A 24,941-nucleotide genomic window follows, 5' to 3' on the forward strand; every position below is an offset into this window, starting at 1 on the left:
TGATCTTCTGTGGATCTGGTGTAGCCAGCAGGAGCAAAAATGAGTACCAATATATCTGAAGTCCCAAGATCAGCAGATCTTCAACACACAACAGGAAGAAGGCTGAGTAAGCAGTTGTCATATTTCAGATCACTAATTTCCCAAAGGGAACTAGTAATATAATGTGCAGAGTTAGTACATTTATAAACTCACTCCCCACCCACCCAAGAGAACATTCAAGCTCCCTGAAAAGAAGGCAGTGTAACAAACACTGGCTGCTGCCAGCTGATATCCCAACAGGGAAAAAATGCCAAATATCCTCCACTCTGTTAAGGGCATGTAACACCAGAAGGATACATCCAGCACAGCCTTGCATCCACTCAGTTTCTAGGGCAAATTCTTCGCTTGGCCATGTCAAGTCCTTGGCCTTTGATATGTAGTATAGGTCAGGCTCCTCTCTCGAAAGAGGAAGGGTTTCTGCTTTCATAAACAAATTGCCTGGGTCACTAATCCTGCCATGACTCTGGAAAACAGCCAGAGAAAAACAACTCACTGACGGTTTGTTCCTTGCTACCACCCTCCATCACTACTCATCCAAGAAACATTTTACAAAAGTGAAGATCCAACAAAGATCCTTGCTGCAGTTTATCTAGAGATTATACTGAAGCACCAGTGATCTTGTCTACTCTGAAAGCATGTGCAACATGCAGTGAATATATAGAAGACATACATTTCTTACCAGGTTGATCTTCAATTACCAAAACAAAACAAAAATGAGAAAACCCAACCACCAATGAAAAAAACAAACCAACCAAAACCCTCAACAAATCAATCAACCAACCAAAATTTGGTTAAAAAAAATAATAGAAAGGTACAGAGAAAACTGTCCTCATAAAAAAAACTTACTTCTTTCCATGAAAATAATAAAATTCTGATTACTTGTGGATGTTCTCAGCTCTAATGTAACAGACAAAGCACAGTCCAAGTGGCTGTGGCTGACTTGTTCTCAGATTTTGCCTCCTACCTGAGGGTTCAACCAAGAGTCACTGCAGGACAAAAAGAAAACCTTGCAATGCTTTTGAAATCAGTTCATCCAGAAAATAGAAGCAGGGAACTGTATACCTGTCACCAGCACACTTAACACATGGGAAATGCATAGCAAGAACCTGCTTCCAAAAGGTGATCAGCTGCTTTAGTGTCTACCAACTTCACTGCAAAGTGCAGGTGTAATGCTGGCAGTGGAGCTGTACACCACACAGTATGCTATCTAGAGAACAAAATTACTGGATCTCAGCATAGTGGAATATACATTTTATTTCTTAAAAAGGAAGGGTACTAACAGAATTTAATACAGTCAAAATTTTACATTTTAAACAAAAGCTTTTCTTTTTCTTAAAAACCAGTTATGAGCAGAGAGGTGAGAGGATTTAAACTACTCACAAAATCCAAGCCGAAGACTTTGAGAATTCAAATCTGTGGTTTATACATTTAAAAAAGTGTAATAAATGGAAATATAAAATAATACCAACTCTGTAATAGTGAAATGCCCTTTCCTCATTAGATTGCTGTTTAAGCACCTTTATTTTCACCCATCAGCTGCCAGGAGTGTTTAGGTTTATGTACAAAATAAGCAGTTTGGGACAGAAGATTCATATATAAATTAAAACCATTTATGGCAATACAGTTTTACCCAGCTGCTTTACAAGCTTTATTATCTCTATCACTTCTGTGGAATTTTTCAGTCAGGATGATCTCAAATGCTCTTGATGGACTGCTTCAAAAAGCAGCTACATATATAGGAATTATATAGACAACCTCAAGGAGTAGGCATCCAAGAGATTAAAAAACTTAACACACAGTAAAACTAAGATCAGATTTTTATCTTATATAAATACTGTGCAGATTTATCATCCATCCCACTGAATGAATGGGACAGATCAGTGTCACATCTGAAGACAAAAAAGTACTTTTATCCAAGAGGCAACAGAATTTCAGGCCAAATATAGCAGATAGGAGTTTCCTCAAATTATGCAGTTAAAAACTGTGTGTGTCTGAAAAAGCTTTACAAGAACAGAGTTTTCAGAATAACTTGCACATCTGCTTAGCTGTTTCATAGCTATTTTACAGCCTAGAGACACTGAGAGAGGAGGAAAAAAATTAGAAGAAAATAAAAAGAGATGCCGTTGTCTCTGCCCACTACAAAAGATGTGGCTTTGTCATTTATGGAACACTGCAGACACAGCTGTTACCAGAGAGGAAACTGCTCCAGTCCAGCATTAAAGACAAAGTTACATTATGGCTGGAGAAAGTGTCATCACAGGTTAATCTCTTTACATGAAGGCTGATGGATTAATCTCACCTCCTCCTCAAAACCCAAGCGTTCAGATTTCCCAGCAGACTACTTATAATTCTTATTCCACTGTTTTCTATTTTTTTCTTTTTAACACAAGATAGAAAAGGTCATGAAATCTGATGAAAGGTCCAGCTGTGCAGCATCCAGTGAACATGTACTCAGCAAACCACAAGTCATTAATCACTTTCTCTCTCTCTACACCACAACAGGAAACTCGTGTCATCTATGTACATAATGGAACTAATAAAGATGTAGACTATCTAGGTCACAAATGAGCTTCAGTAACAGTCACTCACTGTTGCACTGCAACTTGCTGCAGTCTGGCTGAAGGGTGGAGACAAATCTGTTTGAGCCAAAAGAGAGAATAGTTAAAAAAACACACCCAACAAAAACCACCCAGCTTCAGTTTTCCTCAGTCACTAAAGTTTACAAATAATTTAATATTGCTACTTTCCAAATGCTACTCACAAACAAATCAACTGTCCAGCTAACAGGATGGGAAGAGTACAATTATGAATGTAATCAGTGACTACTGTTAAAGAAAGACTGGAAGAGAATCAGTTCCCTCAAAATCTTAGTTTCTCTGCTTAAGTAGCTCATTATTATTTTTAAAACATTTTTTTGTTGATAGAAAGCATCACAACTAGACTAGAATTCCACAACATCAATCTTTGTTTTGATTTCTGTAGTTCTCTAGGAAAGAAATAATCCCAAATCAAGCTACATGAAGCATTAACAATATTCAGATATTACAATGGAAGCACTTATTTATTACTTCATAGAACAGATTAGTTTTAAAAGTGTATTTACATGTTCTAAGTTATACAAAATACAGTATTCCAATAATCATGTTAATCACCATATTTCAGACAACTTCACATAAAAGTGCGGAGGATGCATCCATCCCTGATCCTGGCCAGTAGCGAGCGGTCACCCCAGTGTGACAGGTGAGAGCTGCTATTGTGCCCTCTTGAGAAAACAAATCCCACCATCCCTTCTCACGGAAACGTAGCTGCAGATCTAGGAAAACATTCAGGCAGGTACACGAGCAAGGTTTGTTGAGACCCACAGACCAAAATCACATGCCTTAATTTACTAGACGTATGTGAAGTACATTTTAAAGTTTTTTACAGATGTTGTACAGCAAGGGGCTTTTGCTCATGCCTCAGGAAAATGAAGTAACAAGGGTTTTGGCTATATAACAGGCACCCAGATTACACTAAGTATCAACAGCCCTATAACTACAACTGGACAGTGTGTTAAGGACACAATTCTGCAGCTGACTGCCTGGGCAGAGCTTCACATTCAATAACAGATCCTGTGAAGTCCACATGGTTCTCTATAGATATAGGGCTCTTCCCATGCAGAAATGACAGCAGAATTGAGGCCTTAAAAGACTGGGGTCTCAGCAGTTTTGTCATGAGACAGCACCGACCAGGTCACACTGGCAGGTCAAGTCCCAGCGCAACAGCACACTTAGTTGAAGCAACAGCTATTTTTTCATGCCTTTCTGCAGTAACTCTTTTCCCTATCTGTACATTCCTGTCACTTCTTTCTGGACTGTGGAAGTAGGACCAAGACAAGACGATTCCCAAGACCTAAACAAGTACTTATCTTCAGTATGATGCTAAACTGAGGGGGATCCAAATTGGCCTAAAATTGTAAACAGTGAGATGTCAGTTTCAGCAATTTCACTCAGGTCAGACTCTTGCATTACTCTCCTCTTCCTCTTTCATTCTTTGCTCTCCTTGCCAAGTATCTATGTCTATCTATATATGTATCTACTCAAAGGATTCCTTTTTCCCTGTAGGTATCTGAACTTCAAGAAGTTTGCATTCAGAAAGTGACTCACAAGGCATAGCAGACTATCAACCTAACAAATTACATCCATATGTCAATTTGCATTATGATGAGTTAAATCACTGTAATTTCTCAATTAGCATTATGTTAGCATCTCCACAGATATTCAGTTAAGCTTATTCTTTCTACCTTTACCCCAGTCTTCAACTGTGAGTTTATCTATCTTCACCATGTTACAGTGGCAGATATACAGATCAGAGTAATTATCTGAACATCTAGAAAGCCAGTCTGGGTCTTGTAGTGCTGCAAAGGCACAACACTAGCACTAACAAATGATTCTGCTCTTTATGGATTTAGGTGTATGTTGCCAAAAATATAAAATTTATGCACTAAGATAAATTTGCATTTCTCATCTTGTGCTTAGCAGCTAAAACTAGAAGGGTGAACAAAAGCCTATCTGGATTTTACAAAGGTCTGAGATACCTTCTCTCTCACTAAAAATGAAAGCACCTGATCACAAGGAACAAAGCCCTTTTATGCTCAGGTGGCTTACAATACTGAAGCAGCAATATTCTCTGTGCAGGTCCATTATTTTTGCTATCTACAAAAAAAAAAAAAAAAATCCGCATAAGTGGTTTTATTACAGTATTCCCAAAGCTGATGGGCTTCCACTGCACCTCCCAACTTGAAATTGATTTGGTACAATTAGTAGCAGGCCTGCAGGTAATGATAATCACTGCTGAAACTGATTTCTAGTTAGAACACCTTGGGCTTTCAAACAGCACAGCAAGGAAATTAAGAATTGTCAGAAAAGACATAAAATGTCACTGCAAAAAAGACGCTTAGCAAGAAACCAAACAACCCAAAAACATTTCTTCTCCAACACAAGTTTATAGTACACTACTTTTTCACTCTGTCCATGAAGGACCAAAAAAAAAAAAAAAAAAAAGCAGAGTTCAGATTATCTGAATATCAAAACTATCAGAACCAGTTTACCAACACCACACCTGCAATCTGAGATGTATCCACTTGATCCCAGCAATGTTTCAGAGCAAAGACACCCATGACTCCAGCACTTGCTTAAAACTTTACAATAACCACGTAAGACTAAAGACTTTTTCCTGTGGGAGTTAATGAGATCTTTGTTACTAGCTTCAGTGGGAGCAGATCTTGGCAACAGGTGATAGATTAAGCTTCTTGGAATTTTTAGACACAAACCCACTATATGTATATTAGATCATCATGTATGAAAGCAATACTGTATTAAAAATTGCACATCATTTATTCATAGCTGCTGTCTTCTGTAGAGTAAAACAACACTCATTGTCCACAAATTTCATCCATAGTTTCTATATTTTCAAAGTTATTACTATGAAATGGCCATGTGGTGTCAATCTTCTTCCTAATGAAAGTACAGCTGTCATAAACCACTCTCTTTCCTGGCAATCCCTGCAGTGATGCTAAAAGGTGCACATGCCCTTTATTCTCTCCCCTTGGAGATGGTCCCTTTGTGGAATGGGGTAGGTTGACATCAGGCAAACTTATGGCCTCTATAGAGTATGTTCCAAGGCTAGAGAACTTCAAACCCTAACAGTGTCAATTCAGCATCTTTTAATATTCAAATTGAGCTAAAAGAATATTTGTCTTCTTATGATCACTAAGAAAACATACCCACGTTATCACTTACAGATAGGATTGTCATCCTAGTCAAAGAAACAAAATGATATAGTGAATCATTCTGAGAGGAGCAGAGAGCTCTGGAGCAATAAACTTAACTTCCTGAGACTGCAAAAACTGAGAAAGGAATTCAGCATTGCACAGTATTTTCTGTCTGGCTCTATCTGCACTCCTTTAAATAGTTACTACCTTCTCATCTATCTTTAAAGATACTGCTTTTTAATAACAACACCACCAAATTCTCCAGCTACAAAAGTTGAGCTGCACTCACCCTAAAGTGCGATTTTCCAGTTTTGCAACCCGTAGACACATGAATCACAGATTGTGCAAATCTGCATTGTCCTACAGGGAAGCACAAATATTTGCTAACAGTCTTCTCTGAAAGAAAGATCTAATGAACATTCACTGTTAGTTTCCACTGTGTAAGCTTTTAAGATAACAGAAATAAAACAAAAGACTTGCACATGCTAATCTCACTGACTGTGTATTTCGCTGTTAAAATGTCGTGATATACCGCAAAACCAAATCCTGTACACAATATGTAAGTATTTAAAAGATATTCCTAAGCAGAGTAGCATCCAAATGAAGCAACTCTTTTGCCCAGTTATTTAGCTTTTGGCTTTGTAATTTAAACAGGAAGCATGACGTTTAAGAACAGCCAGGGCTAACCTAAAATTTAGAAATTATAAATGAAAAAAGTTGCTACATGTACATGCTGTCATGGTTGTTTGCTTTGTTGCTGATTTACTTTTCTTAATCCATGGTTTGGGCCTTTATCACCAAAATAAAGCAAAAAACAGAACATACCAGAAAATATCAGTCCAAATCAGCAATATGCAATACACGTAGAGATATATGCTGCCATATCAGCAACATGGAACTAAGATATTTATTTGATAAAAATATCCCAAGATTATCTCAGAGCTTTATAATCCCAAATTATAATAATACACTCATAGGTATACTTTGGTAACCAGCAAAAAATTAAAGACACTTTCTTGACTTCAGTACATCATCCATTAAAAATGATAGGTCCAAAACTACATTTAATATATAAGCTCTGTACAAAGGTTATGCTGTCAAGCACTGGTTATGAATCCTGGCTTTTGAATTTTTTTGCTTTTTATTAAGCTTACAGTATTAGCTGCTGCTTCTCACATTTTTCTCTTCGTGTTTCTGCTGTGAAATTAGGGGTAGAATCTCTTGGGTAAACACACAGTCAAAATAATTGTTCAATATGATATCACTGAGCTATGCTGGTAACTAGTCATGCCTCATAATTTTGGCACTTGTGCTTCAGAAAGCTTTCAATATTATATTTTTTTTGAGGTGTATGCTATTCATCAGTCTTACAAACTCCATTTTGGCTACAAGCATGGCCCTGTACTTCTTTCCTAGAAAGTAACTACTCTTGTTCTTCCTATATAGATTTAGCTCTCAAGCTCCCTTAATATAAGAGCAGATTCTTGTTATGCTGATGAAAGTCTTACGACTGAACTTCCACCTGCTTCCTCCATCTTCTAAACACAATAAACATCTCCACAATCTGTCCACGCTTTCATCTACCCTCCCACACCAGCACAAGGGTCCTCACTCTTAAGCTGCCCGTTGTAACTGTGGGATATCATTGGCTGTTTCACCTTCAGCACCACAGTTGTCCTGCAGTCAAGAGACAGAAAATGGTAATATGGCAACTAATAGGCATTGTTTTCCCGGAACTAATACTCATTCGGTAGTTTCAGACTGCCAAAAGACTTAGAGATCAGCAGCTCAGAATAGCACCTTTTCCATGATTGCTAAGTCATTAGCAGAAGAATAGAACCTTTTTCAGCAAGATAGCATAAAAGAAAGTGAGCCTCATAAACGAAATAAAGGAAAAGGCAGGTTACAGCAGTGTAGCTGTGGAGCAGGAAAGCCACCAATGTGGTTTATTACATGGGTCATTTGATAGAGGTTTATTACTCTCTGTATGGCACACTGTGGTGCTTTCTGGATTATTTCAGTACATCTGCTGTAATCTTCTGCACTGAAGTCTCTCACATTATGGGCTGCTGTCTTCCTGGTGTCTTTATTTCTGCACTCACAGTACTCCACAATACGCTACGCTGTACCAGAAGCGAGCTGCAGTATTAAATAAAATTCATTATACTGCAGGGAAAAGAGTCTTAAAATATAGCAGTTCTTTATATATACAGACACTTTCATTTAAAACTCCCTCTCTTCTTCCACTCGAGTGCCAAAATGAAGAGTCACTATTCACACAGGCTGTCAACAGACTTTGAGACATGAACTTTGAGTGTCTTGACAAAACCCCAGTAGATAAGCTTATTGTAGTTCATAGTTACAGTGAGAAAGACAGATAAGAAAGCCATATACAGAATTAAGGAGACTTTGCACTTTTCATCATGCCCAGCCCTGGGTAGTCAGATGGGGTACTTGCAGGCAAGGAGGCAGGCAGGGTCATCATCAGTTGTTTGTGTTGGGACACCTCATAGATTTCACTGCTCACTCTGAAGACTGGCGATTCATGTGTGCTTTTTAGTTTCTTTGTTTTTAAAAGTCTTTAAAGTTGCATCACTCGGAATCAGATAAGTCACTTTAAACAAAGCAAAGTGTTAAGTGTGACAATTTATTTATAACATACTTCCCACCATCACCACCACAAACCACCCTGTGAAAGAAAAAACCCCTGCTGAAAGGGTGACAATTTTTAGTATGCTTGAAAGAAATTAGACCAACACCACATCAAGAGCCACTCTAGTCAAATTAAGAGCATAACAGCGGGGGGGGGGGGGGGGGGGGGGATAGTTCAAAGCATACATTAAGTGTTGTGGATTAGCCTGCTTCTCCACTTCCTTAAGAATTCAACACAAAATTGCTCTAAACTCATAATTTCCACATTATGTTTAAAAGACAAGCTAGTCTTTAGCATAGAAAATAAACCCTAATGCTTTTCTCATGTATTTTCAGATTTCAATAGAGCAACTGCAACTACCCGCAACATCACCATCCCACATTTACTCCTTAATGTAAATATTATCCCAGGAAGTATAGCCTAAGAGCTCTGACACAGCCACTATCTTAAGACAGCTTCTCTTGTTAAGAGGACTTCTAGACATATACTTCTGGTAAAGCTTCTAGTTCTTGCAGTTGTAGGTCATGTAGAAGGTCTCAACATCACACACAGCATATTTTTTTCTTTTAACACCATATATTGTTGAAGCAGTGCTTGGTGCTGAGAATGGATTACTTCCAAGAGGGCAAGTCTTGTGTGCTAATTTTCTATCAGGAAACATGCTGGAGATAGAACCAGCAAGCATCGAGAGACCAGATATACTGCTGCACAGGAGATAGTGAGGTAAACTGTTCATGTTTATAGTGGGTGTAGCTTATCCCATAGTGTGTTCACGAGGCAAAGGACCAAAACTCTTTCTCAATCTCTTGCACAACAGGTAAGGTGCAATAAAGTAACAGAGGCTTGTTTACTTCTTTAAAAAAGCCCCTTCTTTCAAAGCATAGGGTGCTGGCCATTTTTTAACAGCTGGGACTCAAGGTTCAGCCTAATGAGCCAGACCTCTATTTCTTAATCTCCCTTACTTCTCAGTCAAGTGCAACATGCTGCTTTATTGGCAGTTCAAGAGGGAAGACCCTCTAAGGAAAAAAAGGAGGGGTAGTGGTAGAAATACAGTCTAGAACCCACATCAAATTATTTTGTCCACATATGTAAAGCAAGTGATTCACTACTGTTCTCTCTCCTTGGTTTCTGCAAGTTATCCAGGATTAGAACCTATCAAGACATTTAGACAGTATTGTAATCAAAACTGCACTGACTCCGTTCTGCATAACATTCATAGGTTAACCTTGCAATGCTTCTGTTTTTACAAGAGATTGAATGTTTTCCTGTCTTCCTGTCCTAAAGGTTCTCCTATTCCTCTTCAACAGGAACAGAGTCCTATACAACAGATACCTTCTAGTGCCTCTGAATGGGAGAGGAAACAATTTCATGATGCTGCCCAGCAACATCTGCTTATATCCTAAAATTATGTTTTATACTTTTACTGGGAAGGGGAGGTGGAATGGAGAGGAGAAAAGAGCAAGAGTTTGAAAATTAAACAAAACAAAAAATAAGAGAGAGAGAGAGAGAAGAGTCTCCTAGGCTCTTTCTCCACTTAAAAATGAAGGTTAGAACAGATAGCAAAAGCTCTCTCCTATCTGGAGGGATCCACATTTATTCCTCCAGACAGGTGAATCTGTTCAATTGTATGACATCAGAAAATGTTCTATCAGTGTTGAAAATAAGGTTCAAAATATGGACACTAAGATTTTGGACAACAGAACGATCAGGGAAGGGCCTGAATGAGTTGTGCCAACAGAAACAGGGTTTGTTTGTGTTTTGTGGTTTCTTTCTAGTGTAGATGCAAAATGACAAAGCCTCCATAAACTTTATTTCTGGGAGTCTCTACAGAAGGCAGAGAAGTCTAAGAGGCTAAAACAAAGAGCCCTAACAAGGAAAAGGGTGTGCTTACAAGGGTCCGTATCTGGTCTCGTATTTAGAAACAATGTTCTTGCATCGTCCCACTTCCTTGCGCAGCTCTGCCACCTCCGTCCTCAGGGCTGTATTTTCTTTCTCAAGAAAGGCTGCCCGAATTGTGATCTGATTCTCCTTTAATCGCCGAGCATCACGGGAACGCTTTGCTGCCACGTTGTTCTTCTTTCGCCTTGTCCAGTATTTTTCATCCTGTATCAAAAAAAAAAAAAAAAAAAAAAAGCCAAACTGAGAAGTGTTTCGGAGACACCTCTTTATTGTATAATGATATTCACACTGACTGCTATATTGAGGAATCTCCTCCATAGGTTTGCAGGGCTCTGACATCAAAATGGAGACCATGCAGTACTGTAAGATTTAATCTTGACACAAGTCTTCTTTTAGGATTAACCAAGTGGTTTGCTAGAACTAAAGAGATTTAGAGACTCTGGTATTAAGAAGCTGTCCAACTGAAATGCTTCCTTTACTTAGTTTCAATTCAGGAGTGAACTTCTACATAAAACCATTTGTTCTGTTGTCTAGGTTGCTTAAATGCAGATTAGACAGAATACTGGGCAAATATAGACAATGGCCTTCAAAAGTGCAGGTGATGAGGATTTGACTTCATAATTCTTCTAACTTCTGTGTATAGCATGATCAGTTGCTCCTTGCCAGTAATTAGCTCATGATACCAAAACCTGCAAACCATCCAGCACAGCAGTTAGCTTGCCAATTCTATTCTTGGCAATGCTTCTGCCCAATCACGTAGGTAAACTGCATTAGCTCTGTATGTCAAAGGGTGTGGACAAAGAGTCAAACTTTTATCAAGGCCTAGAAGAGTTTGCAGCAATAAATCTGTTACCTTTTGCTCATCCGGGACAAAAACCTTCTTGGCTTTTTTAATCATAGGTTGTGGTTTCAGGTCCTCTTCAGTAAACTTGTGTTTGCGAGGATTGAAGAGCTCACCACCAGGCACACTGGACAGCACTAAATCAGCAGGGTCAGGGTTAAAATTCACCTCAACTTCTACGCAGTCGGGATCAATGGGGCTGGGTGTATTTCTCTCATTTTGTGGTGGGGACTCTGGCAACAACAGGAGAAATTACAAGATATTCAGCAGGATGATGAGAATCAACAAAAAAGCCACTTTTATTGCCCTGTGGTGAGAAATATCAAATAGAATTAGTTGGTGCTTCCCTGAGGTGTGGTGGGTGCTGTACTGCTGCTGGTACAGAGAAAGAGTTCACAGTCCAGTCTGTAATATAACTCTAGGAGCATATGCCAGAATAACAGACATGAGTAGACAGATGCAGGACATCCTTGGCAAAAATTACATGTTTTGCACACATAAAAAGCACCTTCAGTAGCAATAAGAAGGGAGAAACTTGTATGAGCCTGAGTTTTGTACCATACAAGTCCTTACAGAAACAAGCCTGCCCAAAGACCCCAGTACCTGGGTCCCTTCAAAGGTCAGACAAGCAGACTTCCAAACAACTGACTAAATAAAGGAGGATTTGCTACAAATGCAACAGCAGTCTTCTTCTTTGCCACATAGGAATAAATGCCCCAACAGAAATATCTGACACTCGTAGTGTTCATATGAACTTCATCATATTAATCTATTGTTTCCAAAACTTTGTGTACATTAGTTGCAAAACTGTGTGTCACTGCAATGTGGAGTAGTGATCAATAAATAAGTTTTGCATATACCACCTAGAAAAAAGTTACACCCTTTAACTTACGGAAGGAGTTCCATGTTATCATTCCCACAGATTCACAAAAGAGGTCCAGAGCAAAATGCTTTCTGTAAAGCTTGCTCTTAAAATAGTACTGTGATGGCTATCATGTTTAAACTCCAAATCCAGGGCAAACTGAGCAGCTGAATTCTCTAATAGAGAAGATCTCTATATTACAAATGAAATTTCCTAGTACCATTTAAGCACAGTTTTGTTTGTTTGTTCCTCCACTGCCACTTCAAAGAACCACAGAACATCAAACTGCATCATTAAAACACCTTTGCCAAGTGTCTATTTTCACATTTCCCAAGCTACCACAAAAAGATTGCTTTATTGTTTTTCTATTTAACATTGTTATTTGAGGTACATTTAAGTTCACATAAGTTCACCCAAGCAGACCAAGGTAGTAAAAATGACTTATGACAAGTTATCAAATCTGTTGTAAAATAACCTGAGAAAGTATTTTCTCCATTTGTCCAGCTTCTCACTACATTAGCAATACCAAGAAAGCAAATACTTTATGTTGCTACTTCAGCTCTTATAATTTCAAAGGCAAAACAGACTGCACACTGATAGACAAGCATACTGCACACTGATAGACACTCATTCTTTATAGGACGGGAAGAGGTAAAGAAAACAAGAGGCAGCATCTTCATGTACTGACACATGAACTAAGGCTCTCTATTGAGCATGTTTAACTGTTTAACCTGCCACAGCAAACACTGACAGGTTAGCATGTCTCCTCTTTGATCTAAAGGGACACCTTTTAATATGAGAACAACAGAAGTCCCTCAGAGCCCCATATTATTCCATCTACCTGTGCTGGAGGCTGCTTCAGATTGCTGGTAAACTGCAGTGGAAGAGGATGATGCAGGAGAACCAGTGGAAGCACCGGCAGATTCCTTCCCTTCCAGCTCAGCCACAGGCAAGAGTGGGTTCTGGTTCAAATCCAGGTGAGTAGGGCTGGAAGGAATTCCATTCTCCAGCAGAAACTCATCCAGATCCATGTACTCCAGGTGGAAAGACTCGCCATCATAAGGAATTGTCTTGTCCCAAATGGGTGGCATGAGGGAAGCTGAGACTGCCATAGTGCTGGCAGCTGCTGCCTCATCTTCTTCAAGTTTTATTTTCTCCTTCTCTTTATCTGAAAGATACAAGTAGGTCACTGTACAAGCCGAAACACAGGAGAGACTCAAGGTTTAAGAGTCCAACAAAATCCCCATGAAAGGAAATTCAGTAAGCTCATGGTTCTGCCTCGTGACATGATCTGGAAAACCAGATGTTGAAAAGCAACATTTACATATGGAACACTCTAACCCTCTGTAATGGCTGGACCACAGGCAGCTGAGCAGCCTTGCAGACCAGCATCTTTGCTGTGATAGCTTACCAAGGGGAGATGAAGTGCTGAATGGAGCTTATTAACCAGCCACTGCAAAACAGCCTGGTTTTCACATACCCATCTCAGAAGACAACAAAAGTCCTAAGCAGGATTACATGGGAAACCATTAAGAAAATTCTGAGGAAGCAGAGTAGCTTATTCTATGCACAAAGAAGGAAATGTGCAGAACAGTAATTTAAATACAAATGGGAGAGGAATATGGGTTTTCAGATTACATCTGAAAATCAGTCAAAAGGTCTATAGGACACCAAAGACCTGGATGCCTATTGTTCAGCATTTTAGAAGCATTTCTCTCTGAAATGACTCAGCATGTCCACAGAAAGCAATAGCTCCAAGTGCTGCTCACTATAGATAGCTCAGAGTACCTACATACAATTTTCACTCTTTGGGGAGATGTCTAATACGGCACACTCCCACATCACACCCCCAAGTCACAAGAGACTGATGAGTTTTCCTCCATTTACTGTGCTACAGTGCACATATTACAGAAAAATGGCTGTTTCTATGTTCCCCATAGCTACTGAATCTTAACAATTGTCTGGGACAGAATCCAAGCAGAAAACTCAAGTTATGGAATAATTACATAATTTAAGAGATAAAAATAAGCTGGCAGAAAAAAAATTTAAAAATCCAAGTCATTTTCCTGATCCAGTTCTCCATGCAGTTCTATCAGCAGAGAAGGAGGAATTTCAGAAGCAGTGCTAGTACTGCAAGCACTGAGCCAGCATTGCTGTCAAAAGGAAGGGACAGTCACCAGTTGTACCCTAAGCACCTGCAAACTGGGCATTACCAATACTCAGTTCAATAGAACAGGGACTCCAAGGACATAGACTGGACCAGTTTGGATCTCCAGTATTAACAGAGATTAGCCCAATAAAATGCACCAGTCTTTGGCATTAGGGTTTCCTAGACTGGCTACAGTATGCTAAAGGAGCATTTTTCTTTATCAGGGGTGGAAGTGGGGGTGAAATTTGGCTCTAAATCAGAAAAGCCTATTTATATAAAACCTATTCTGATAGAAGTGGCATTCCTTCCGCTGTTGCCTTAGCTGATGTGGATCTGAGACTGAAAGAGCTTTTTATGGCTTGAAGAACAGTGCTACCATACAAAGTAAATTATCTACCATATTCTGCATGTTTTATACAAAAGAAGATACTGATTTTAAACCAAGCAGCTGAGAAACTATTCACCAGTCACCAGCTTGGGATCAAGAGCAACTACCTAAAGGACACATTAAATTCAGACCAGTGGCTCCTGGACCTAAGCTTTGGTAATATCACCTTGCAGCTTTTGGCCTTCTCCTTGCCACTTCACACTGCTTCCTCTGAACTGCCATCTTCAGCTCCTATTCCTGCTATAAACTCCTTTTCATGGGGAGCTTTGCAAATTTCCTACCCCTTGCCTGGGCAAAGCAAACATGCAGGTTAACAGTAATGATGTAAATAACCAGAATGTTTCTAAACAGCTCCTCCTTGAAGCCAGTCAAGAAACAGCATCTACTCCACATATAAGGAAGATTTCCCTTACTACTGAAGCACACCCTGCCAAATTGGAACCATCATTTCACCTGTGAATAGAGATTGTGTACTCCCCAACATTTCATAGTGCCCAGCACAACCAAACCCAGATTTGCTCTGGATGTTGTGGATGATATCCCAGTAAAGATGGCACCAAACAAATCCAAGCAACAATAATTAATTATTTGTAAATAACTATTTTTTAATTAGCATGATAAAAAACTTGTGAAATGTTAAGTCAAAATGTCAACTAAAAAGAAAAAAAAATATTAACTCTTGAAAACAGTACACCATTATAAGTTATGCCAGTTTTAATACAAACCAGCAGTGCTTTTGTTTTGCAACAGCTAATACAACACCTCCAAGAGAGGAGAAAAAAAAAATTAACTGATTGTTAGACTGAATATAAGGCTTAAAAATATTTTTCAGAAGGTAGATGCTAAAAAGACTACACTACTGGCATATGTGGCTCTTTACAGATCTTTTAATGCCTTTTGGATGTGCATGATCATCCTGCTGTCCTGCAGTAACCTCGATACACTGTGGTTCCTCCAATTTCCTCTTGTGATTGTCCCTGGCTCACATCAGATTAGATCCTTCCTCCACGTGAGAAAAGCATCTGAAATTTTTTGTCCTTTTGCTACAAGCTGACAACTTAGCAAGCACTAGGCCCCCAGTGCTGTCTTTGTTTAGCTATGCTGTCTCTCTCTCTCCTCCCTCGCTTCTAACAGTATCTGAAATAAAATAGCAGAAATTAACACATATTGGGAGCTCATCTATTTCAAAGATTATACATAATATGGTAAAACCTTTGTATGATCATTTTTGCATTGATGTTTTCCCAGAGGCCTTCTTTCAATTCATTTAATCTTTATTTCTGCCACACAACATCCTGCTTGGGTGCACAACATCTAATGAAACACTAATTAACTTCTTGCATCTTGAGGGGGAAGTTTCTGCCTACATCAGCACAGGGACCTGAAAGATTAATTCTCTTAAGATATTTATAGTGTAAACAGGTATTACCTGACAGTAGAGCTGCAGTATCCTAAGAGGCTCCATTTGCAGCGATTCAAGGTCACCCTGATAAATCTGGACTGTACTTCTGCAGATGATGGCTCATGTCCGATTTAACCCCCTCATTCTGCTACTGTGACCTACTAACTGGGCTGTACATTTGCTGTTAACAGTGAGGGCACCAGTTTATACTCGGTGACTTAAGTGGACCATTCCAGTTACTGAACTGCTGGAAATAATACTGTTTTAACCAAACGCAGCAGCATGAAAAGAGCTTTATTCCCTGTCCTGGCTTTTCCTCAAAACCAATTACACCAAAGCCAACCAAAGATTTTGGCCACCAGGCTGTCAAGAGCTAGCCCAGCCACAAACATTTATTTGACAAACTTCCTCTTGTTCACCAAAAAAATACTGTCAAATTATGCTGAAAACACTATATACGCGTGCACACACACACACACACACACACATATATATATATATATATATAGGCTGATTGCTCCTAAATCTTTAGTCCCACTTGTAAGGACGGAACAAGGCAGGTTGCAGGGTTCCCTATCCCTAATGCCCATTACTGTGATGTTTGCTGAGGCATTTCTCCTGCCACAGCAGCATGCAACTGGTGATTAAGGCATCCTTTGGAGAGTATGCAGCAGCTCATTACTAATGGAAGAGACCTGCACTCCTGCTCCAGAATATTAATTGCCTTCCCTTAGCCCACAGGACTTTTCCTTTTTTTATAAAAATATCATTATTTTTATTTATTTAATCCTTACAACATACACAACAACAACTCCCAGCAAAGCTGGTGAGCTGTACCTGGTCCATGGCAGGACGTTCAAGGGGATGGCATTCTGCTGGAACTGGCTGACCTCCCTCCTCTGTTGCACAGAAAGATTAGAAAGCTGCTTGCTTTGACTGGGTAGTCAAATTACCAACAGTGGTTGGAAAACCCACAGGTAGCTTGCAGAGACTATAAATGGACAGACACTGCAACTAGCTGATATAATTCATCACAGAGTAAGACAGAAAATTATGTTTTTGTCAATAGGCATTCCAGACAAAAGCGCAGGGTCTTTTCTCAGAAAGTTTGCTGAAAGTGCACCACTGGATTAAGTGAATGAGTAATTTTTTAACATTTTGAGTGTATCACTGTTAAAAGAACAGAAAATAATCAAGGACCCTCTGAAGTCAGTCGAGTCTTAAGACTACTGACAAGCCTTTTGTAAATTAGGAATAACTACCTGGTGACAATGAAGGCATTCTTTCTTTTGTCTTGAACATGCAAACAAGAAAATAAACAGAGAGCAACGAGTTCCACAAAGTGTGAAATGAAACAAAACAAGGCGAACTAAGAAAATCTATGGAGAAATCTTAAGAACAAGAACAACCTGAACTTTATCACACCATGAATGGAGAGGGATAATCAAGATGAAATGGACTCACTAGCAAGCTTCAGAGGCTCCAGCTGAACACCTTCACGAGCTGGAATGGGATCATCTAGTAATCAATTAGTATCAAATGTTTCTAATTTTAAAAAAATGCACTACCTCACAATCATATTAATTTCAGAATTTTACATCTCCATAGGCTACATCAGATGACTCTGAACACAAAAATCAGCCCCAACACAAAGTCACTAAATCCCTATCAGCAACCATACATCAACTGAAATTGCTCCTGCTAGCATTAATGTCTTTAAAAAGGACTGGGTGCAGAAATATCTCAAGAAATCCCATTATTTTGTAGAGTCAAGATTCTCTGTGCTGCAGCATCCTGCACCATAGCAACATAACTAAAACCTTTATGACAAGATATTTTTTTTCCCAGCAGAAAGGAGAAAAAGTCTCCAGAATCACAAAATAGATTTACAGGGTATTGTGCAATATTAGACATGCAAGGTAGGTGGGATCCTCACTGATCTTGCCAACCTTGCTTATACTGTGGTTTACCCTGGATGTTGTCTACTGTTCTAAAAAATTATTTTTAACCTCAAAATTTGTAGGTGTAAGGACTTTCATTATACACTAGTGCACTGGGCATTACAGCAGTGCAGATAATCCTGAGCCTTCCTCAAAATGAAACTGATACTCAGAAAGGCAAAAATACTGCCAGATGAGAAGGAGAAAAAAAAAAAGAAAAAAAAAAAAAAGTGTGCCATCAGCACCGAAGACTATAAGCACTAGCACCGTTATTTACACAGCTGCTGTCCACATCACCAGCGGCAGAGAGGCAGCTCCAGCCCATGCAGGACTGCATGTGCAGGCAGTCACTCATACCCTTATGGATTATCACCGAACCTAATCTCAGAGGATCCGCTGTTTACTCGTGTCATCGGGCAACTTCCCAGCAATTAAGGTCAAGCAAGACTCGAAACCTTCTCATTGCTGCTCCCAGCTACGCGTCTACAGGCGGGGGAGGCTGCAGAGAGCCGAGGGACTAAAACCAGCGTGTCACGTCTCGGCTCCTGCCCACCGCTCGCTCCCGCAGCGTTCGGTTTTGCCCAGCGCAGGCACCTACACGCTCCGGAGAGGACGATGCCCGGGAGGCGGGGAGCGATCCCGTGCCGCCGGCTCTTGGCTCGGCCGGCCAAGGGGGCGGAGGGAGGGAGGGACGGGGCGGAGGGAGGGGGCCTGAGCGTGCGGCCTCCCCCGCGGGTGCTCCCCCCGCGGCCAGTCCCGCCGTGACCCGGCGGGTCCCGCCCTCCGAGCCACGGGGCGGGAAGGGGGCGGTGGGGGTGGATAACTGGGGGTCGCCGCGCGCTCCCGCTGCCCCCGCGCGCGCCCCCACGCTCACCCAGGCGCGCCTCCCGCGGCGGGTTCTCCATCAGCTTCTTCAGCACCAGCGGGAACGCGCCCGCCAGGCCCCGCCGCTCCTGCTGCGCGGCGGCCCCCGCGCTCCCTCCGGCTGCAGTGGGCTCTGGTCCTCCCGCCGCCGCCGCCTCCTGGTGCGCGGCGCGGCCGGGCATACTCCCCGCGGGCGGGCGGGCTGTCAGCGGTCACCGGCGGCGCGGGGCTGCGGCGGCGGCTCCCCGGGACCCGGCGGCGGCGGCAGCGGCGAAGCGCGGAGCGAACGGCGCAGGCGCGGTCGGCTGACGCCCGGCGCGTGCTTCAGTATTCATGAGCTCGGGGGCCCCGCCCCGGCCCGGCCTCTCCGCGCCTCGGGATTGGCCCGTGCCCCCCGAGGGGGGTGGCTCCGCGCGGACAGGCCCCGCCTTCCCCGCCCTGCCCGCCCCGCAGCCGGCGCGGGCACGCGCCCCCCGCCCGCCAGGGCACGTGCGGGGGCGGGGCCTCAACGGAGCTCATTAGCATTTGGGGCCCCGCCTCCTCCCGCTTCTCCCGCGGGCGCTGCGTCACCGTCAGGAGGGCGGAGGAGGCGGGGGGCAGGCAGCGCGCGCGTGGGCGGTGGAGTCCGCGCGCCCGCCCGTTCCCGCGGCCCGGCAGTGCCTGAGGGGGCCGCGACCGACCGGGCGTCCGCGAGGACCGTCCCGGCAGCGCGACGCCTGCGAACCCCCTCCCCGTCCTGTCCCGGCGCCAGCGCTCCAGCCCGCCCTTGCATATCCTCATTTAGGATCCCGAAATCACCTTTCGCGCGTGCCCTGGATTTAATCTTCCTCCGTCCCCACACGATGCCCGCAGCGGCGTGCCCTACATAATATGGGCAGGGAAAGGGACTTCACTGCAGTGCTGGCATGGGCGGGCTGCTGGGGGAAGGGAGGAAAGGCCGCCTTTCCAAATTGTCATAATCACAAGAAATTCTTGCGATTCTGCAAGCGGCCCCCTTGCTCTAGCAGCAAGGATGCCGTGCTGGGATTTAAGCTGCTGAACACACGAAGGAGCAAATATTGCCAAGTTCGTTCTCGAGAGCACAGGTGGATACTGAGGAGCTTCTCCCACAGAATGAATAAATTCGCAGGTGTCAGATGCTGCAGCCACAGGCTTCTCCTGTCAGCAGTGGCTGCTCTTCCCTCGACAGGATGGGCTGCAGCAAACCTGCTATACAGTGCTGCGAGCCGGGAAAGGGAGGGGTGTGCTCCGCTGGGATCGGCCTGTCTGCGTCCAACAGAGCCGCGGGAGCGAGAGCAGAGGCATTCCCGTATGTGCCAGCAGAAAAAAAGACATCGTCCTCTCAGGTAGGCACTTGGGCATCTGCTTGGCTGAACTTCCCCCCCACACACACACACCTCAGACACTTAATTTAACTGGCAAAACACGCTTTTACCTGACCCTAACTAATAAACCCTGATTGTGACCAAAAAAAAAAAAAAAAAATCAGGTCTAAACTCTTCTCCACATACCCCAGGAAAAGGAATGGATTTCAAGTCACACAGAGTAGGTATTTTCCTCCACTGACTGCAATGAGGACCAGAGGACGCCTCCACCCAACCTGGGCAGACGTGGAGCTGCCCCACCCAGCAGCAACTTCTCTTGCGTGGACTGGGAGGCCCAATCTGCTCCCTCCTTCACACGGAACGGGTGGGACTCTCGATGCAACTCCTGCACACATGCTCCCTAATTGGAAGCTTGGGAAAGGACACCCTGTTAATATAGGCTGGAACGGCGCAGGTTAATGCATCTTTTATCAAGGCTGATAAATCCAGTTGTGAGAAGCAGGCAGAGCAGGTCATGCTCCGCTGCCCAGCGTGCTCCAGGGCTGCTGCGTGCCCTCCACTGACTCCTTCTGCCTTGCCAAGCTCAGCTGGCAGGATGAAAAGGCACATGTGTGAAAGGGAGATGCCACTTCACAGAGGGTAATGAGACGCAGATGTCAGACCACACACGACAGAGGCAGCACACACAGCTTGGCAAGGGGCAGCAAGCCTGCAGTGGTGCTTTTGTCTAGGAAACAGCTACTGATAGGTGGTAGATAGAGAACACAACCAAGTGAGGTCACAAAGGAGCAGCTTTTAGGCAGCCAAAGTGGGGCAGGCTGCAGGCTTCCCATTCAGTTATGGCTCTCATGGTCACTTTGTTGCATTGTTGCCAATGCTGGTAGCCCCCAAGGATGATGCTGTGCCTCAGTACTGTACAACGCTCCTTCAAGGAACAGGGTCTGCGCACATCACCCCTGCAGAGCTCAATGGCAGCTGCTTTACTGGGTAATGTCTGTATGAAGGGAGGTTATTAAAACCACTCAGCAGCTTTTACTCCAGGGCTTTTCCCTTTAGATTGACCATGTTCTTCCTCCAGCACATTTCCACCCATGCTCCACTATGCTAAGTTTTGTTCTGCACCACCATGAGTTGTGACCTTACTTGGAGAGGGTCTAGACTACACAGCATTAGCTGCTCTTCCCAAAGGCAGGAGGGAGGGAGTTCCTGAGGAACATTCCTGTGGGTTGCTTCTCATATCACCCTGCTCCAGCATTAGCACTGCCCTGCCAGCTAGGAGGGAGGCTGCCCTGAGAGCTTTTCCTCACTGCCTCTGGGGATTAGGTGCTCAAAGCAATTGCCAACAGAAAGCAGGCACTGTACCACAAGCGTTTCCTTCTTGGTTAAGCTGGGATCTGCCTGGGATTTTTACATTTGCTTTCACTCTGCAGCTGAGAAGGAAGAGTGGAGGACAGTAAGATGTGAGGAGAGGAATGCAGTGGACTTGGCTGTTCATGCTGGGAGTCTTGTCAGGGCCAGGTGATACAGAACAGCCCAGTTCTGGGGTGCAGCAGGGAGGGAGGCAAGTGATAAAGCAGCTCACTGCTGGGCACAGGATGTGAGGGGGAGACGTACAGCAAGCCCCACTGGGAGGTTTGAATAGCAGAATAGAGAATTTCAGAGAGAGGCCTGAGAGCTAGCAAATCCAGATGAGTGCTGTCCAAGTGTGGAGACCCAGAAGGAGAGAACTGAGCTCTGTGGGAAGAGGGCCATGATGGGAATGCTGGTCTGGAGAGGGAGGCAGCATAATAAAGAGTTCTGAGGACTACGGGAAGTGATGCGGAAAGGCAGGGTGGTCCTGGAGCTGAGGAAGAAAGCTGCCACAAAACAGCACTCTTAGCTGCCAAATAAGTCACACTGAGTTAAGACTAAATTATTCTCTCTTCAAATCATTGATCTCTCCTCTACCCCCTACTCTAAACAGATAGGTCTTGCCAGCACTCCTCCCTTGGATTAATTGAATCCACTTGGCTGTGGAGAGCAGAGAACCCAGAAAAGCAGCCAAACTCAGCTTAGCCACAACAAGGCTCTGCACCACATGAGCTGCCCTTGGCTGTTACTGCCTCCTCCCCGACAGTTCCACTTTCTACCTGGGTACTGTCAGCTGGGGAAACATGCCCTGGTCCATGGGGCAGTGGGACTTCATACAGTATGGTATGTAAACACACCTCTTAGTGGGCAGTCTCAGCAAAGAAGAGAGAGAGCTCACAAGAGGCAGCAGCAGAGCAATGTGACAAAATGAGCCCCTTAGGGGTGGGGCAGTTCCCCTTGCCCTATTTCCATTTTCCACAGGGAGCTGTGCATGTGCCATAGGGCTCACTGTATTACAGCAGGTGTAGGCAGCTGCCTCTCCTTACATGAATGCTTTACTGTCACAGGAGCAGCCTTTTCTCCCAGTAACCCTGGAGTGAGAGCAGGGTCCCTCTCCACACTGTGTGTCTGGCTTTTCTGCTCCCGGGTTCTGTTGCCCCTCAACACAACAGAGCTGCCTGGATGTCCTGGTTGCAACTTCCTAGACAAGAGCAAGCTCTGTGCATGTTTGTTTCTGTGAGCTCAACTCACTCATGCCCAGACATAGGCTTGTTCAGCCGAGGTGTTCCCACACACCTCCCCAGTACTAAGCAGCAAACGTTAAAACACAACAACCAAAAAGCAGCTTGTCAAGGGTGTGTAGCATCCTATCCAAAACCAGTGGGTACTCAAGCTGTGTGATGGGTGCTTGGAGGAGACCCAGCATTAGCGAAGCCATCAGTGCAGCATGAGCAAAGTGTTCAGCACAGCAAAAGCCCAAACTAAATAACCTCCCGGGTACTTTCCATTTGTTTTCTACAATGCTGCACAGAGTGAGAAAACCTATGAGTACAGAAGTGCTCTTGCAAAGAAAATGCAACATTTGCTATGTTCTCTATTCCAGTTTTTCACTGATAAACAATTAAACAAAGTTTGCACAGGCAGCCTGCCCCGTGCAGGCTGGGCTCTCTGGACAGTCTGAGTCTGGGAAAAGGCAGTGTCTGGAGGCTTAGTGGTTATTAACCATAGGATAACAATGAATGGCAATCCTGGAAGTCACTTCTATGTGACATTTGTGCCCAAGCCTTTTTTGTGCATGAATCTTTGAGGGTTTCGAAGAAGTAGCTGAGCTCAGAGATTAAAAGGATCAGCAGCTCAGCATGATTTTATAATCAATCCATTGCTGCCGTTTTTCCTCCTAGCTGCACAACATGCACAGTGCCAGAACTCTCAGTCTGACTTGGACACTTTGGGGAAACACACCCTTGAAGGGCTTGCAGCAAACAAGATCTGCCCCTTTCTCACCTTGCAGCTCAAGGAGGGGATGGAGAAATCAAAACAGAACCCCCAGTACATATTTCCTCAATCCTACCTGTCATTTTGTTGTTCCAGGGCAAGGAATACTCCAGTAGGGACTTCAGGACTTCCGGAAAGTCCAGGGCAGTGGGGCCCCCAGGGGTGTTGCAGCTGGACATGTCCTGTCCTGGGACTGTGACAGCAGAGCAAAGGGAGGGCCAGGTGCCTGGCCACCAACGTTACAGCCCACTATCCTGGGCAGTGCGAGATGGGCTCAGAGACACCCGGAGCAGGTTTGCTGAACTGCTCTGGCTGAGAAAAAACAAGGAGAATGGGAAGCAGCCTGGCAGAGATGCAGCTTGCCCGGCTGTCTTCACCTCCCCCTCTCCCACTCTGAAGTGGCCAATTGTGGAAATAGCTTGCAGCCTTGCAGGGCTGGGCTGGGCGCCTGGCCAGCGTGGTTTTACAGGGCCTCTCCCAGCCAATCCGGCAGCAAAGAACTGGGCCAGTTATCTAACTTTGCAAAGGCAGCACCCTTTTCCTTCCCAAGGTGTTATAACAAATACATGTGTCTGAAGGGAGGAAAAAAAGCAAGTGCGTGCTGTTAGGAGTACACATTGGCCGCAAACACAACAGTAGAGGGATCCTCTGACTCGTTCTTGGGAGGCTCTGACGAGCTCCAAGCTGTGCTCCAAGCTCCAGGCTGTTACAGGGAGATACACATGCTGTCTGCATCTGCCTGCTAACTTTTTAGCTCAGATGAAGATAGTGATATTATTTGTATGTGATGCAATAATTATTGCATGTCCCTCCTAAGTTAATATTGATAATAGCACAAGGTTTCTTTCTTATAAAGCGTGCATCATCCCCAAAATATAGGATTTTTCTTCTGAAGTGACACAGAATTTTATCAGAAAGCAAACAGCCTCCTCTTAGAGCCGTGATGTATGGGAAGAGAGTTCATGAACCCTGCAAATACCTTGGTAACAGCTGGTTAAGTAAGATCTTGAGCACACAAAGCCCTTCTTCTCCTGTCAGTGAAATTTTTAGCATGGAGAAAAGGACTGGAGACAGGAGGATAAAAGTCTGATCCCCTTTATCAGAACCTGCTGTGAGAAGTAGCATCTTAATGTGCTGTGGTCTTTTCTTTTGCTGAGTGTGGTATTTCAACAGAAGTGCCTTCATTTCTCAGTTTGTTCCTGTCTGTTTTGCCAGGCTCAGCCTTACAGTGCCAGTGTAAGTCGGTAGAAACCAGATATTCCTGCACTGGTCTGCGAGGCACAGGAATCGGACACACTCCAGCAAAATCAGGCATGGTGTTTGGTTCCATAAGGAAATGCATTTGATTTAACCCAGTAGAAACCAAAAAGAATTACCTAGCCAGGTTGGGTGGTTGAGAATTTGAGTTTAGTTGGAGAAGACTCATGATCTATATCCCAATCTAATCAGGCTCAGAAATCACACAATAGTTAGTTTAGTAGA

The 24,941-nt window shown here is 43.5% G+C and overlaps 1 protein-coding gene across 4 annotated transcripts; it reads right to left on the reverse strand.

The window, feature by feature from the left end:
• Positions 1-1,275: 1,275 nt before the first annotated feature.
• Positions 1,276-23,960, reverse strand: TEF (TEF transcription factor, PAR bZIP family member). 4 transcript variants are annotated; one of them, XM_053979079.1, is made up of 5 exons: positions 23,536-23,960; positions 12,888-13,214; positions 11,197-11,417; positions 10,336-10,547; positions 1,276-8,405 (listed from the first exon to the last, which is right to left on the reverse strand). In XM_053979079.1, the coding sequence occupies exons 1-5, from the start codon at positions 23,636-23,638 to the stop codon at positions 8,384-8,386; spliced, it is 885 nt and encodes a 294-aa protein (XP_053835054.1). In that variant the 5' UTR covers positions 23,639-23,960; the 3' UTR covers positions 1,276-8,383. The 4 variants fall into 4 exon arrangements, with proteins under 4 accessions (XP_053835054.1, XP_053835051.1, XP_053835055.1 ...); XM_053979076.1 differs by lacking the exon at positions 23,536-23,960 and adding an exon at positions 18,800-19,029; XM_053979080.1 differs by lacking the exon at positions 1,276-8,405 and having other exon boundaries at positions 8,420-10,547.
• Between the last annotated feature and the right edge of the window lie 981 nt (positions 23,961-24,941).

The sequence above is a fragment of the Vidua macroura genome, chromosome 5 (assembly GCF_024509145.1).
Source record: "Vidua macroura isolate BioBank_ID:100142 chromosome 5, ASM2450914v1, whole genome shotgun sequence".
Classification (NCBI taxonomy): domain Eukaryota; kingdom Metazoa; phylum Chordata; class Aves; order Passeriformes; family Viduidae; genus Vidua; species Vidua macroura.

Coding starts and splice junctions, on each gene's coding strand:
- TEF (XM_053979076.1), bottom strand. CDS start 18,971: ATGCCCGGCCGCGCCGCGCACCAGGAGGCGGCGGCGGCGGGAGGACCA. Junction 11,418..12,887: donor TGAAGCAGCCTCCAGCACAG/GTAGATGGAATA, acceptor TGTTGTTGCCAG/AGTCCCCACCACAAAATGAG. Junction 8,406..10,335: donor GAGACCAGATACGGACCCTT/GTAAGCACACCC, acceptor CTTTGTTTAAAG/TGACTTATCTGATTCCGAGT.